General features: G+C 33.8%; 3 protein-coding genes across 3 annotated transcripts; 2 read left to right on the top strand and 1 right to left on the bottom strand.

Moving 5' to 3' along the window:
- Positions 1–1,457: 1,457 nt before the first annotated feature.
- On the bottom strand, positions 1,458–4,749 carry LOC134264529 (protein IMPACT homolog). The gene is made up of 2 exons (XM_062746819.1): positions 4,684–4,749; positions 1,458–2,124 (listed from the first exon to the last, which is right to left on the bottom strand). The coding sequence occupies exons 1-2, from the start codon at positions 4,747–4,749 to the stop codon at positions 1,537–1,539; spliced, it is 654 nt and encodes a 217-aa protein (XP_062602803.1). The 3' UTR covers positions 1,458–1,536.
- A 6,449-nt stretch (positions 4,750–11,198) lies between these two features.
- LOC134264528 (uncharacterized) lies at positions 11,199–12,200 on the top strand. The gene has a single exon (XM_062746818.1). It carries the CDS (start codon positions 11,199–11,201, stop codon positions 12,198–12,200), a length of 1,002 nt encoding a protein of 333 aa, XP_062602802.1.
- A 20-nt stretch (positions 12,201–12,220) lies between these two features.
- Positions 12,221–16,642, top strand: LOC134264527 (uncharacterized). The gene has a single exon (XM_062746817.1). It carries the CDS (start codon positions 12,221–12,223, stop codon positions 16,640–16,642), a length of 4,422 nt encoding a protein of 1,473 aa, XP_062602801.1.
- The last annotated feature ends 313 nt before the right edge of the window (positions 16,643–16,955 follow it).

Here is a 16,955-nt window from a genome sequence, read left to right as displayed (position 1 = left end):
CTATGTTTCCCATTAATCTATGATTTCTTATATTCTCCAATTCTTTCTTTTTATCATTGATCAAGGTAATGTTTTGCTCATAGTTTTCTTCTAATTTATCAATATCAGATATAATTTCTTTTTCTTTTTTCATTATTCCTTTTTTTAATAAAACTAGAATAAGATATTGTTTTCCCTCTAATTTCCATTAGAAGAGTTTCAAGGAAAAGCTGATCATTAATTGTAAATTGTATTTTAGCATTAGACAATATATATTCTTTACTGTACACCGGTAAAGCATAATTTACTTTTATCTGTATTTTAGTCTTGTTAATGGTTTTAATATAGTCAAAATCATGCAACAATGAGTTATTAAATTTCCATAATCCTTTTCCATGAGTAAAATTACTCAGTTTTAGATTGAGGTATACAGGAGAATGATCAGACTTGTAGCTTGATAAAATGTCAGTTACTTTTATCATATTCAACAATGAGTTTGATATCAGAAAAAATCTAACCTTGCTTGTTTAAATGGATGAGCCTTGAGCCAAGTATATCTTTGTTTTTCTGGGTGAATTTCTCTGAATATATCTGACAAATTTTGGCCAGAAATAACTTCTAATATCTTTTCTCTTGCTTTTGGATTATTAGTATGAAGATAGTTATGATAATCCTTATCTGGGTTAATAACTAAATTAAAGTCCCCTACTAAAATAGCATGATCATTGTTCATATTATCTATTGATTCTGAAACCATATTATAAAATCCAGGATCATCATCATTTGGACCATAAGTGGCAATAAGACTTGTACGTACATCCCCAAGGCTAATATCAAGTGCTAAAAATTAACTGAGTTATCTTTCACATTGTTGTGAACTTTATATTCAAAATTATTACTTAAAAAATTGCTATACCTCTGGACTGAGACGAGAAGGAATTAAAGTATACATCATATCCCCATTCATTCCTTATATCTTCCTCCATATCTATAGTAAATGAGTATCTTGTAAACAGAGTATATTACACTTCAATTGTCTGTAGTATTGTAAAACATTCTTTTCTTAAAATCATGAAGGCCCTGACAAATATAATCTTTAGCTCTGACATAAGATTTTGAAATTAACAGGCGAAAAAAACTGCAAAAAAATTAACTTAGTTTTTTCTTTACTGTAAGACGCAGCTCTCATATCGTGCTTAAATGCAATGAGGAAAGAGGAAAGTAAAGAGAGAAAGAAAAGAGAAATAACAGAAGTGCATTGGGTTCAATTATAGAGATCAGAGCTTCTAAAGGTGCAAGGTCAATGTAATGGTGACTACAGAACAAAACTATCTATATCGGAAATGCCACCCGAAAGCTAAAAGTTAAATTTCTTGGAATAAAATTTCGAATTCCGGTAATATATAGAAATGAAATTCAGAACCATACGGTGGCATTCTTATTTCCGCAAGTCAATAAATAGCACTTGAACCAAAAAAATAAAATATTGATGTTATGAATCAGAGAAAGTCCCTATTCACACTTTAGTTCACTCACACGGTTTTTTTTTTATCGTTCCTATAATAGATTTGCCACATCGTTCAGGAGGTTCTCCATGATGGTAAAACGCTCGGGTCCAATATGCTCTCCCATCCATCTCGTTACAACGAAGGCCGCATAGATGATTTGGTTGTCCTGCATAAATTTAAGGAGGCGTCGGCCCGCTCCATGTTCACCATCATCATGATAGTTTTCAGTCACTTTATCGTTTTCTCGGAATCTGTAAACTAAGATTCTGCTGTCGACACTGGCGACATAGGGGTCGATGCAGGCCTTCTTGTAGAAGTCTTGAACACTCTCCACCGAGTCTACCTCAGATCCAATAGCAAAAAATTCAGATCCATTTTTTCGTACAGGATCTACGCTTTTTATTGTAATGTCATCCAATTTCTGTGTTTTACACGCTTGGATTTGTGAAACATCTGCACTGGTGAGCAGCGGAACTTCTTCGCTATATTTATCGCCATTTGGTAAAGTGAGGCTATTTTTTGACATTTTCACAGTAATGTTCTGTTTTTTGAAAGAATCTGATTTGTCAAAAAGTTTATTTCTGGCAGAAACGATGGACAGAGGTTGTTGAGGGGTAATGTAAAACGGCAAGGGAACCTTCGCAATATTTTTAATTTTTCTGTATATTTTTTTAATCCTTCAAGTAGATTTCCGACATTAAAATGAATTATTTTCTGAATACGTGAGGAGGTCAAAAAGAACTATGAATTAAAAAAAATCAGAACAGAATTTAATTTGGCACACACAGGGTCATGCAGATTTCTATAAAAACCATATGAAATGAAATATTTTGCTCCATGTTTGTGACGTCAAAATGACGTCAATATGTAGATAAATTGTTAAAAAAACGGATGACTTGGTTGTACTCGAGAAACAAACGGCTGTGAAGTTAAAAATTTATTTTTAAAATTCTTCTGCATTAATTAAAAAAATAATTTTTACATGGTTCATAAAGACAAATGACTTTCCAGAAGTGAAGTCATTAATTGGATTGAATGTTTTAGTGAAGGACGGGTAATGAATAAGAATGATGTTTGTGCTGGTGCCAATTGAAAGCAAGCCGGGGGATGTGGTCTTTGTGAAGCAATTTGATATGGAAGATCGACATCTTACAGTTATAATCATAGCTAAAAATCTTGGCAATGGTAAAATTTTGAAATCTCTAAAATATTGTCTACTTCAGACTTTAAACCTATCAGATATTATTAAAAGAAGACACCCACACTTTATTCACTTCGAATAAAGGACACTCCCAAGACAGAGGACTCGGATTATAATGGTCACCATGCTCATTATTTAAAAGGATAAAATCGTTGAGCTTCTGTGACAGAACACTAAGGTGGATATAACGTTAACTCCTAGATCGCGTGATTCGCACATGAGCAGAACGGCTTCAGATGCGTGTTTATGGGAAAATACTAATAAAAAATAAACACTGAAACCCAATAGCATTTCTTTTTTAGAAATTTTTCAATTAGATCGAAACCATGGCAGGTGTTAACGGTCGGCAGGGAATGTTCATTCCTCTATGGTAGCTGCTCCCATCCCCTGTGTTTTAGAGGATTTAGAGGCCCGCGTTGGTTCTGCTCCTATTTTGTATTGTTTTATTGACTGTTGATCTTGAATATAGTTTGTTATCTCCATATGTTGCATTCGCAAACATTTTTATCATCCTTGCCATTTGCATGTTTTATGAAATATGTTTTCTCCATATGTTGTCTTTGCGAACTTTTTGATCACCCTTGACATTTACATATTTTATTAAAAATATTATATTGTTAGAAAATTATTCCTCTATTGATAATACTAGAATTTGATTGGCTGGTAAGAAAACTTTAAAACACAACTATGACTACAAGTGTTACTGTTTACAGCAATAATGACCTAGGATGTGGGCTATAATGATCCGGTCATTATAAATTACGACCGCTAAATTAAGACCTCTTAATCATAAATTCCTTTTTGAGTGGAGTTAATGCATAAAATAATATTATTATGCATTATACGAGAAAAACATGTTTTTAAAATTGTGCATGGTCTGTTTTGCATTACCATACAGAATACGGTAAAAATTTTATCGCTAACCAAAATATCGTTACAATTTAAGTCAATGAAATTTAGAAGCGGCTCTTTTCAGAGTAAAATTCTGCGTAAGATTTTAACTGTGTAGAGGAAAAAGTAATCGTTAGTTATAACAATGTATGTCGCCATCAACCAAATATTGTTTTAATCAGTAAATCATGATGCAAAAAGTTACACGACTTGCAGACCTCAATGTAAAGAACTTACGGAGTGTAGCGAATCCCGATCCCGATCAAGGAAAGAATTGATAGGGATTCATACTTTTCAATATATATAGGTTAAATAAAACAATTGATTGCCCCTTATGAGTTCAACATGGTGAAATAAGGACCCGAGACCTGGCCAGCTCCATGAACTGCCCTGACTTCTGCAGCCTCAATCCGGCCAGGTCACCTCATGGGCCAGGTCTCGGTCCTTATTCCACCATGTTATCCTCAAAAGAGGTAATTAATTGTATATTAAATCCTCCAAAACTTCCGAATTGTTCAAAGTGAAGTTTAAAAGTAAATCAAAGTATCAAAGTATGTACTATAGTTAACTATAAGAAATTCTTGTTATGCTAGATACACTTATATATACATTTGTGGTATCATTCCTTTTATCCTTTATATAAACATTCAGAGAGAAAATATCTTCAATTCTGTATGAAGTTTGTAAAATAATTGTTTTATTTACAATTATTAAAACTAGTACTTCATTTATTGTTTTGGCGATCGGTTTAACCTATGTACATATAGAATATACCGATAGAAACTAGTCTTTGTTTACAACTTTTTTACCACTTTTGTCAGCTGCACAATCTCTAACGTTTATCCTTATTTTCTTGGTTAACCTTAAGTTAAATCTTCATGATATATGCTTAAACCATATTTTTTTCATTATATTCTACTCACGATAAAAGTGTAAATCTGTTGAAAAGATTCAAAGGAGTGCAAACACCCCGAGCAGCGCTTTCGTAGACTTTTAGTGTAAGCTGTCGCTAGTGTCTCCGTATTTACATCATAAATATGCCTTTCGAAACTAAATCGTAGATTGAATTCTTTGATCAAATTTTATACTTGATTGCGAATTAACTGGCTCGTACAAGTGTCTCCATCGATCGGATCCATTCATCTCTCGAGGCGACCGAAGTTCCTTCATTTTTTATATCAATCTTAGGACGTGTTTCATGTATCTTTTAAGCATTTATATCATTTTTCACAAATAAAAAGGTTCCCTGAAAACAATCTGTTCACTTTTACTGATCACAAGTAGCCTTTAACATAAACTACCCTTCGAAAAAAAAAATCCTTACCTAGTTAATTCGATGCGTAGCCGCCTTTCAAGCCGATTTACACCCTGTGTACTTTTGACGGACATCTACGACTACCGTTTAGCGTAATATCTGTATCCGAATATATTCAATTTAATATTAATTTGTCCATCTAAAACATATATATAAGTAATAAATAACAAGTTTATAAACTTCAATGGGAATTGTAGTGGGTCGGTACGTGATGAAATCTTCTGAGAAGGCCTTCGGCCTTCACAGGATTTAATCACGTATTTCCAAGTCTATTTCATTTTCCAGGTCCACAGAAAAAAGAAATCAAATAATTATTAACATTCCAATACCTATTAGATGATATTAGGTCTCCTCCAAAGAAATGAAATTCGTTTGTATCATCCGTCCTTAATTTTGAGTTGCGGAAAATTAACTGTTTATACTTACTTTCTGTATCTGAGGTTTCTGAAATAGATATACTTAATGTATTATGTAAAATAGTTAAAATTTGATAAAATTTTGGATATTAAGTGAATTCTTTTTTGCACACTGCATTTCGGGGTTACATGAACTATATAAAATCTTGCGGAAAAAGGGTATGACGAGTCTTAAAAATTGGCATCCCTAGATAATACCGTATGTAATATATATCTGCCCCCATTGCTACGGAATTTTAAGTTAGAGAAAAAGTGGGAAGTATGCACATAGCAAACCAAGTATCACAACGTTTTACCAAAATATCTGATTGAACAATTGTTTCATTTCTTTAAAAAGTCAAAAATATCTCATTCAATGAACAAATTGTTTAGATTTTTGAGTCACAGTTGTGTACAAAGTATGACAAGATAAATATAAGCAAGTGTCTTGATTATAGAAAACGTCCTGTCAATTTTTGTATTTCATCGACTGTTCACAAAGTTTACAAAATATACCAAGGACTATAGAGCCTAGATAAAGAACAAAGTAAAAATGCTTATACGAGGGGCATTTCAAAAGTTCTGGCAACTGTTTGATAAAAGATCAACCGTTTTACGGAAATTATCAAGTTTGACATCATTGGAAAGATCAGAAAAAAATACACATATTGTGACGTCACTTTATAATTCTAATGACGTAATAACTCCGAAAATGACGTCAGAATATAGAATGTTAGGCATACTGAAAAGTCGCGTTTTTATCCACATGAGAGATCGTAAAAGTTCTGTCAAAGACTTATTTGAAAAAATATTTCAAAGAAAATTTTAATATGCAAAGAGGTAGAGTAGGACTATGATACTGTTTATCAGCAATTCCATTATTCATTGTATGGTTTGTTTACGAGCACAGTTTATGTCCGATTATGCTATCATAGACATTCATTTTAGATTTTTATTTACATGATACGGCTGGATTTTTGGTCTTTTATATAGCTTTCCATTGTTTGAAATAAAACATGTTCTGTATAAAACTGAAGTATATTAATGCAGTTTTCATCAAATATATTTTGAGTTACAGGATTCTTACCGTTTACGAATAAAATGTACTAAATCTTGTCCCTGACTTGATTCTGTGCGTATTTTTTTCATATAAATTCAACTTCGGCGCCCCAAAACTCACCTCTGCTTTTGACTTTTGAATCCAAAAAATGAATATAGATTACTCAGACATGTAAAATCTTATTTATTTTCCATGCGTTAAAATTTGCGAATATGTGGAGGTACGGTGGGGTTACAACTGCGCTGCCGTCATTTTGGATTTTACGAGAAAATATGGGGCACACTAATCTTCACTTCTCTGGAGTCTTCATCGATCCCACAAATCTGGTTAAAAAACCTGACGAATTTATGCCATCGAATTTTGTAACTCGATCGCCTATTTTTCTTTGATTGTCAACTTTGTCTTTTTCTCACATTTAGGTCTCTTTTACGCAAAAGTTTGAGCGAGATTCGATAAAATCATGCTTATTTTGACACTCGCTAAAACCATTTCAGAACAAGAAGAACTCCAAAATAAAATACCATATGATAGATTGTAGTCTATGTAAACATTCCACCAACTGGCATTTGCGTCCGTTAACTTGCGTCCGAGTAATGAGCAAAAGTTGTCTTGAAAATTTTAATTTGATCAAATTGTGTCTTTTGTTACGTCATTTTTATGGTCAGTATGCTAAACATTCTATATTCTGACGTCATTTTCGGAGTTATAACGTCATAAGAATTATAAAGTGACGTCACAATATGTTTATATTTTTCTGATCTTTCCAATGATACCAAACTCAATTATTTCCGTAAAATGGTTAATCTTTTATTAAACAGTTGCCAGAACTTTTGAAATGCCCCTCGTACTATGAGGCCATATTCCTCTGGACCCTGAGACATTTGTGCAGCTGGATTTTGGTAACATTAATATAGTCCACCACGATGCCAAAAAATCAATGATCGTGAATTGACCATAAGGTAAATACGAATGACATGTCCATTTAAAAAATACAGTACAGGCGGGAATAAATGTATTTTATAATACACTCAAAATTTAATGGAAAAATTACCACAAAGAAAGCTTTTTTTTTAAAACAAAATGTTAAGCATCATACATATACAAATGTATTTATTTGATTTTGGCCAAATCTTTTTATCATTTTCAAAATTTTACAGAAAAGAAATCTGAAATCTGAAATTTACAATTTCTTTATATCATAGACTTCCACAAAAATTTCAATTATTTTATTTCAAAAAGTTGAATAATCTTTTTTCTCTCTAATTGACCGAGACAGTCTTTTCGGAGATGAGATAAATAATGTTATTATGCATAATAATATATCCGGTTTTGATCCATATGGATTTTCTTTACTCGTAGATCCTAAGCCACATAGTGTGCTTCAAACTTAAACATTTACTTAGCACATCAGGGTCAGGAAAAATCAAATGATCTTTATCCACCCCTGTCTGTTTTATGACAAAAAAGAACCTATTAGATTTTTTACCTTGGTGTATTTTCCTACAATGTCGGAAATTTTTAAGTAAGCGATGGTTAAATAGACATCAATTGCATTTGGCTTGCATGTTATAAAACTACTTATGTCCAAGGGGAGAAATTAATTTTTAATATAATTTATTAGTTGTTAGTTAACAATAGTTTTTCTTCATTGTTATCATTTTTGCAATCAAGAGCATATTCAGGGATGGTTGTCTTCGATACGGGCTAAAAAAAACGAATACTGTTTTAAGGATTCTTTAGACTTCACCTGCATTTGGTCTGCACATTACACACAATGTAAAAAAGACTGGTTGATTGTATATTGTATAACGTCCCATTCGAGCGAATGATTTACTCATATAGAGACGATACCGAATGCCAGGGAATGTTAAACTCAGCTATCGGGGGCATTGAGCAGTGAGGATTCTTTATCGTGCCTCCACCTACTGTGAAACGAACCCCCATTTTTAAGGTCATATCCAAAAAACCCGTGATTTTCCATTCTAATGACGAGCATTTGCCGAAGGAACAATTACTTCTTATTGTTACGTCTTAGGTTTTACGCGAACCATCTGCCACTAAGCCACCGTGGCCTTTATGTGAAAAACAAATAGACAGATAATCAGCTGAACTTTGCTTTTGTCCCAAAAAGAATTGAATTTTTCAATATAATTTTTGTGACATGTTACAATTATAAAACAAAAACAAAAATCCAATTTAAGGTTGTTTAATATACATATTTGTTCCCCCTTTTTCGGTTAGCTTATCATTCAATTTTGAAATCATTTTCGTATCACGTTTGAATCACATTAATTCAATTTTTGTGTGCATGAGTTATTCATTTGTCAAACAAGTCATGATTATAAATACATGCATAATCAGAAATTGTTTTTATTTAAAAACAAAATATTTTTCATAGAAAAATGGCTCTTACATAATTTTTTTCTAGTATGTTAAAAAAAGACACAAATTAATATCATTGGGGTAATGTGCAGCCCTGTCAAAAGAATCTAGTTCTAAATACGTTACAGGTATGTATAAGTGTCAGGATGCTTAAAGATAACAACTGAATGTTTTTATCACTCTTAAAAATCTTCAAACATGCTATAGTTATCTCTTGATATGCATTTCTTTCGTTTTTATACGTACATCAATTGTTGTATTACACATGTGTATCTAACGCTCAGAAAAAGATTGGAATTTAAGTATTAAAAAATGTAATGATTTAAGTATTAAAAAATGTAATGATCATTTATTTTCTCAAAATTTTTTTTTTAAAAAGACGTCTTTCAGATCTTTCCCAAAAATAACCAAAAGTTAGATAAAATATTTAACTTACCCACTTCAGATTCGTGAACTGCAATAAACAAAAAATGTACTAATTTTAACCCTTTTCATTCTTAGTATTTTACGATGATATTAAATAGAAGTGTATTCTACATGTATTCATAATTATATGAAAGCAGGATTATAGTTTAAATTAAAAATGTTATAATTTTTAGTAGGATTAAATGAATTTGATTTACTTATTTTGAATGTAATTTGAAGGAAATTATATTTTCAAGTACTCAGAAAAAAATGTAGCTGTTTACTTGATTGATTAATACGTAAGATTTTCAGTAGATAGTCCTTAAAGCACTTCAGTGACAGATACATGTATAAAGATTCTGAGAATTTCTTGTTTTTATTCTTCAACTTATCAATTTCATGGTTTTTGTTAGAAATAATAAATATCAAAAAGATTCAAATGCTGTTTTATCCCACAGTAATCAAAGATAAGGGTATATATATAGACATAGATTTTGCCCCATTTGCCCATCCGTCTGTATAGCTCTCTGTCAGTCCGTCAAGTAGTCTGTCTTGTGTCTGTTGGTCCGCAATAAATGTAACCTTGATTTGACATTTATCTTGGAATTTGTCACACTTTTACTTTGGCCATATCTTTTAAACTAGTGGTCTTAAGAATTTCCTACATCAGATATGTATTTTTTCTGACAAGACATTTGATTACAAAGCAACAATTTGGACCCTTTGACCTGGAAGACCTACTTCAAAGAATAACCTTGGCAATAACGTTTGAATGGCAAGAGCGAGGGCTTTCATACCTCATACAAATAGTCATTGTGACAATACCTTTCATTGGATAACAACACGTTTGAGATTTTGACCTTGACCTTGGGTTTTGACCTATTTTTACAAACTTCAACATTGGCCATTCCTTTTCTAGGGTAAGGGCTCTGGTTACCATACTTTACATATGAAATCCTTGTGACAAGACCTTTCATTGGATTTCAACAACTTTGACCCTTTGACTTTGACCTTGGAGTTTGCCTTACTTTTAATAAACTTTAACCTTGATCATAGTTTTGAATTGTAAGGGATATATTTTCATATTTAACGTATGTAATCATTGTTACAAGACCTTTCAAAGGATAACCACATTTGATCCTTTGACCTTAACCTTGTAGTCTGGTCTACTTAAAAGAAATAAACTTGGTAATAACTTTTTAAGGTCATGGGCTAGGGCTTTCATATTTCTCAAAATAAATTCTTGTGAAAAGGATTTATATTGGATAATTACTGCATAATTCTATCATAAATTTAGATCAGAAATAAAATAGGTATAGTATGCTCTGTATTTCTGTAAAATTAAACAAGATAAAATCAGGACTTTATATTTACATTTTACCTTCCTAGTGAAAATGATTTATTTAATTACACTTACATCGTAAACTCGGGGAATCTGAAAGAGATATTCAATGTATTGTGTTAAATAATAAAAGCTTTGATAAAATGATGGAATAAGATGGGTTTTTTTTGACAAGACAGCACTTTGAGGTATAAAGTTTATGTTAAATTTTTGAAGGAAGAAGTAAGCTAAGGGGAACCTTAAAGATTGGTATCTACATTCAGTTGTTGCGAATTGTCGCAATTTTAATGTATTTTCTAGAAATTGAATGATGTACAGGTATAATCTAGAATGTTCTAAATGTTTCGTGAATTAATTATCAAGAAGTCTCTAGAATATTTAAGAATGTGATGATCTAGAATTTTATCGAAGTTTCTATTTCTAGATGTTTCTTCGATACTATATATATGAGAGTTTTTGTGATCTTGATAACTATTGAGTTTATCGATTTTGTATTGAGTTTACATTGAAGAAATATTGAATACATATCAGAAACCATCTGATTATCTTAGCCAATGTGGTATTTTGATTGTTAACCCTTGTGGATTTGTTATTGCCTTTAATCGTCATAATAAATTATAAAAAGAAGATTTCCGTGTGATTGTGATTCGCCACATTGTTTGGTGCCGGAACCCGGGAATTGGAGCCTAAAATCAAGAAGTTATCACGGAAAAGAAGAAGATGTCAACCTCATACTTGAAAGGACTTTGTACAAGGTACAAGAATCTACTGCTGAAGGAAATGATCAAAAGTAAGACATTTCTTTCTTCAGAAGCTGAAGAAGAGGATTTGACAACCAGGATAAGGCAGATTCAATCTTCCTTGAGACGGTTAAAGGACTTTAGTGCTAAATTAGAAGAATCGATGAAAGAACTTTCCATTGCCTTGGAATCAAAACAAGACAATGAGTCTGAAATTGAAAAATTTACAGAAGATAGTGAGAAGTTGTTTGAATTGCTCACAGATGTTACAGAGCGCTCAGAAGAACTTCTCCTATTGGAAAAAAGACTGGAACAAGTGGACATTCCATATATGAAAAGTGAAGCACCAAATGACCCACGAATCGACCACATGATAGATTTGCAGACAAAAATGCAGGAACAACTGATGCATTTCCAAGAACTCCAGATTCAGGAACTGCACAGAAAGGAGAAGATTTGCAAAGAGACTCCAGTAGTTAAACTACCAAAGTTTGAGCTCCATTCATTCAACGGAGACAAGTTAAAGTGGAAAGAGTTCTGGGACTCCTTTGAAGCTTCCGTACACAAAAACACAAGGCTTTCCAATATTGAGAAGTTCAACTACTTGAAAAGTAAAATGGAAGGAAAGGCACAATCTGCTATTTCCGGCCTCATGCTCTCCCGTGAAAATTATGATGTAGCTCTCTCCATATTGAAGGAACGATTCGGAGATGTGCAGTCTGTAATTAACAAACATTACGTGGACCTTATAAACATTAAGCCTGCACTTAATAATACTTCCAGTCTCCGTAGACTATTTGATGATTTAGAAAAGCATATGCGCAGCCTAGAAGCATTGGAACAAGACGTAAACCAGGATGTCTTTGTTTCCATGATTATAACGAAGTTACCAAAAGAAGCCAGATTACAATTAGAAATACAGAAAGGAAAGAAAGAGAAGTGGACTGTGCAAAAGCTGAGAATGTTTCTTGATACTACATAGCAGCCAGAGAGTCTACAGATATGGAAAACCTAGCCGGTCATGAAGAACAACCTGCTAGAAAACCCCCATCACCTGGAATGCTATATGAACATGAAAGAAAACATACATCTGCAGAAGCCTTAACAACATCATTTAAAGAATCTCCAAGAAGAAACAAAATTCAAAGAAAGTATCCCATTTGTATCTTCTGTGAACAAAATCACTGGAGTGACGAATGCCAAGAATTCAGGACAGTTGAAGACAGAAAACAGAAGATTAAGGGAAGATGTTACATTTGTCTTAGGCCAGGTCATCTTAGCAAAGACTGCAAAGTCGACAAACCATGTTTCCATTGCCATCAGACAAAGAAACATCACCGAAGTCTCTGCAACAAGAAAATGCTGCCTTTGAGAGAAACCTCACACTTTGTTGAAACATCCGAACTATGTGACTCAGAAACAGTTAACAATGTTCGAGAAAACAGCCTACTGTCATCAGGAAGTATGGTCCTAATGCAAACTGCAAAAATTGATGCATCAGATCTGATTGGATCGAGATTTGAAACAATCAGAATTCTCATGGACTCTGGATCTCAAAGAACGTATGTTACCGAGGAATTAGCTTCAAAATTGAATTTGAAAAGAAAAAGAACAGAGGAAATATCACTTGTCACCTTTGGATCCACGAAACCAAAAATAGTAAAAACTCCAAATGTATCTTTAAGAATTAAACTGAAGGATGGACACTATATAAGAATTGAAGCAAATGTTGTGCCTCAAATAACCGGACCAATACACAGAAGACCGTTATCACCTAACATCATTGAAAAGGTACAGTGCCAATGGAAACATCTACAGTTTGCAGATACCTTACCAAAAACTACAGAGAATTCAACCATAGACATCCTTATTGGGAATGACTATTATCTTGATTTGGTATCATCAGAAAAAATTGAAGTTGACCATGGACTTTACTTGCTCTCATCAAAGGTAGGATGGATTCTCACTGGAAGAATGAATGATGACAAGGCTTTAAAAAACTTTAACGACACAATAAAACTAGTCAATGGTAGATATCAAGTCACTTGGCCCTGGAAGGATGAGCAACCTGAACTCCCAGAGAACAGAGAACTTGCTTTTGGAAGGTTGAAATCTCTACTTCAAAAATTAAAAAAGAACCCTGAGCTGCTTCACCAATATGATGGAATAATTCAGGACCAGTGCAAGCAAGGCATAATTGAAAAGGTGACAAAGAGCAGTGAAGTGAAGAATAGTATCAAACACTACATACCCCATCATGCTGTCATTGATCCAACAAAGCCTACCACAAAAGTACGGATCGTCTATGATGCATCGGCAAAGGTCAAACCAGAGTGTAACAGCCTTAACGAGTGTCTTTACAGAGGACCAGTAATGCTAAATGATTTGTGTGGACTGTTGATGAGATTTAGAATGAAAAGGATTGCAATTATTGCTGACATAGAAAAGGCATTTCTACAGATTGAATTACAAGGAAAGGACAGAGATGTGACAAGATTTTTTTGGTTAAAGGATATTGAAACTCCATCCACAGAGAACAATATTCAAGTATATAGATTTACGAGAGTTCCATTTGGAGTTATATCAAGCCCTTTTCTATTAGCTGCAACTTTAGATTACCATCTTGGAAACTACAACACTGCAACAGCTGAAAACATAAGAAGCAATATTTACGTGGATAATGTTATCACTGGTGTAGAGTCCGTCTCAGAGGCTAGGAAACTATATACAGACGCCAAAGAGATCTTCAGTACCATGTCAATGAATTTACGAGACTGGGCATCTAACTCCACAGAATTTAGCCAGTGTATTCCTCAAGCTGATCAAGCAAACAGAGAAACCATAAAAATTCTTGGTTTGTCTTGGAAACTTTCTGAGGACTCCCTATTCATAAACAGTCCAAAAGATGAAACTCATATTCCACCTATCACCAAGAGGAAAGTCCTTCAAAGAATTGCTTCTGTTTTTGATCCACTTGGATTCTTCACCCCAGTTACTTTGAGAACAAAGTTGTTTCTACCAACATTATGGAACCAAAAGAAAGAGTGGGATGAAGAACTGACCAAAGAAGACATTCAGCGCTGGGAAAATATATCCGCAGACCTGGATGATATTCCCAATTGCCCTATTCCTCGTTTTATAGGACTCACTGGTACAGTGACATACAAATTAATGTGCTTTTGTGATGCATCAACTAAAGCGTACGCCTGTGCGATCTATTTACACCAGAGCAAAAAAGAAAGAAGTACTGTCAACCTGTTGTTTTCAAAAACTCGGTTAGGGCCATTCAAGAAAATAACACTGCCTAGATTGGAACTATTGGCTGTTGTCATTGGAGTCCGCTGCATTAACTTTGTTGAACAACAACTGAAGTTACCTGTCACAGAAAAGATCCTTTGGACCGATTCCCAATGTGTATTACATTGGATAAGAATGAAGAAACCTCTTAAAACTTTTGTGGAAAACAGAGTAAAAGAAATCAGAAACAACAAAGATATCACTTTTCAATATGTGTCTACAAAGGATAATCCAGCTGATATTGCAAGCAGAGGAACAGCAGTTAAAACTCTTCAAGAATTTGAACAATGGTGGAATGGTCCAGAATGGTTAATTAAAAGGAAAGACAATTGGCCTTCATGGAACAGTCAACAAACCTGTAAAGAAATGCAGAGTGTCATAGAATCAGAATGCAAGACTCCAAAGATAGTTTATGAAGCAAAACTGGTGGCTGGGGAGAGTCCTAACGGAAGAAATAACAACTCAGATTCTGAATCAACTGGATATCCAAACATCATTGACTACCAAAATTTTTCATCATTTATAAACCTTACTCGAGTTTTAGCATGGACTCTTAGGTTTATCAAAAGAGTGAAGAAAATTCCAATGCCATGGAACCATCTAACTTACTCAGAACTACAGAATGCTAAAATTCTTATAATCAAGAATATCCAGACTCAAAACTATGGTGATGTCAAAACCTCACTCAAGGAAAATAAGAGAAATAATTTAATTAGTCAATTAGGACTTGTATTGGATCAGGAAGGGATTATCAGATGCATTGGAAGACTCAAGCATGCTCAGCTGACAGAAGGTGCAAGATCTCCTATCCTCCTTCCAAGAAAGAACCATGTGACGGGACTGATTATTGATTACATCCACAAAAAATCATTTCATGTTGGAGTCTCCCAAACACTGTCACTGGTTCGTCAAGACTACTGGATTCCGCAGGGAAGAGCAGAAGTAAAAAGAATACTTCATAAATGCACAATCTGTAAGCGGTTTGAGGGTGGTCCATACAAGATGCCACTGATGCCTCCACTACCAAAGAAACGTGTGAGTGAATCAGCACCATTTACGTACACGGGAGTGGATTACTTTGGACCAATCTTCATCAAAACAGAAACTGGCAATAAAAAGGTATGGGTCTGTCTATTTACCTGCTTGGTAGTAAGGGCCATACATCTTGAACTCATGCAGGACATGTCCACAGAACAGTTTCTCCTAGGACTAAGGAGATTTATTGCGCGTTGGGGCAAGCCAAAACAAATTATCTCTGATAATGGTGCTCAATTTAAACTTGCAAGCCTGGTTTTGGATAAAAGTTGGGAAAAGGTTACGTCTGATAATGATGTCCAAAGTTATATTGCAAATGAAGAGATTCAGTGGCAATTTATTGTGGAACTGGCACCATGGATGGGAGGATTTTATGAACGTCTGGTTGGTGTTGTCAAACGAAGCTTAAGAAAAACTATAGGAAAACTTTGTTTAACAAATGAGCAAATGAGAACGATGCTTGCAGAAGCTGAAGCAGTCGTGAATTCGAGACCCTTAGTCTATATTGGAGACGATATTAATTCAAACATCACCCTTACTCCAGCGCATTTCCTCACTTTGAATCCAAAAATAGGACTTCAAGATAGTGAAAATTTTGATCCCATGGACCCAGATTATGTACCTGTTGCAAGCTCTGTAAACACTTTACTGGCAATTTGGAAAAAAGGTCAACGACTTTTAGATACATTCTGGAGGACATGGAGAGATGAGTATCTTTTAAGTCTAAGAGAAAGAACATCCTATAAATTAAAAGGAAAACGGATTCAAGACAACAGGCCGGTACAAATTGGTGATGTTGTCCTCATCAAAGAAGATCTCCCTAGAGGAAGCTGGAAGATTGGAAGAATTTGCGATTTGACAATGAGTAAAGATGGACAATACAGGTCCGGAAAGGTAATGTTACCTAACAAAAGAACATTAAACCGACCGTTAAATTTACTTTATCCCATAGAATGCACCGATAAATCTGACCTTGGTGATAGTGATATGACGAAGGAAGAGCCAGCAGTCGATGGTATTCCTCCATTACCTAGAGCAAAAAGGCAGGCCGCTGAAAGAGCGACAAAACTGATAAAGGAACAATTAAATTAACTTTCCTTGGTCTTGGGAGTGTTGCGAATTGTCGCAATTTTAATGTATTTTCTAGAAATTGAATGATGTACAGGTATAATCTAGAATGTTCTAAATGTTTCGTGAATTAATTATCAAGAAGTCTCTAGAATATTTAAGAATGTGATGATCTAGAATTTTATCGAAGTTTCTATTTCTAGATGTTTCTTCGATACTATATATATGAGAGTTTTTGTGATCTTGATAACTATTGAGTTTATCGATTTTGTATTGAGTTTACATTGAAGAAATATTGAATACATATCAGAAACCATCTGATTATCTTAGCCAATGT

The sequence above is a fragment of the Saccostrea cucullata genome, unplaced genomic scaffold (assembly GCF_032062105.1).
Source record: "Saccostrea cucullata isolate Sc308-1 unplaced genomic scaffold, CSIRO_AGI_Scuc_v1 ctg1065, whole genome shotgun sequence".
Taxonomy (NCBI): Eukaryota; Metazoa; Mollusca; class Bivalvia; order Ostreida; family Ostreidae; genus Saccostrea; species Saccostrea cuccullata.
This window is presented reverse-complemented; position numbering and strand designations above follow the sequence as displayed.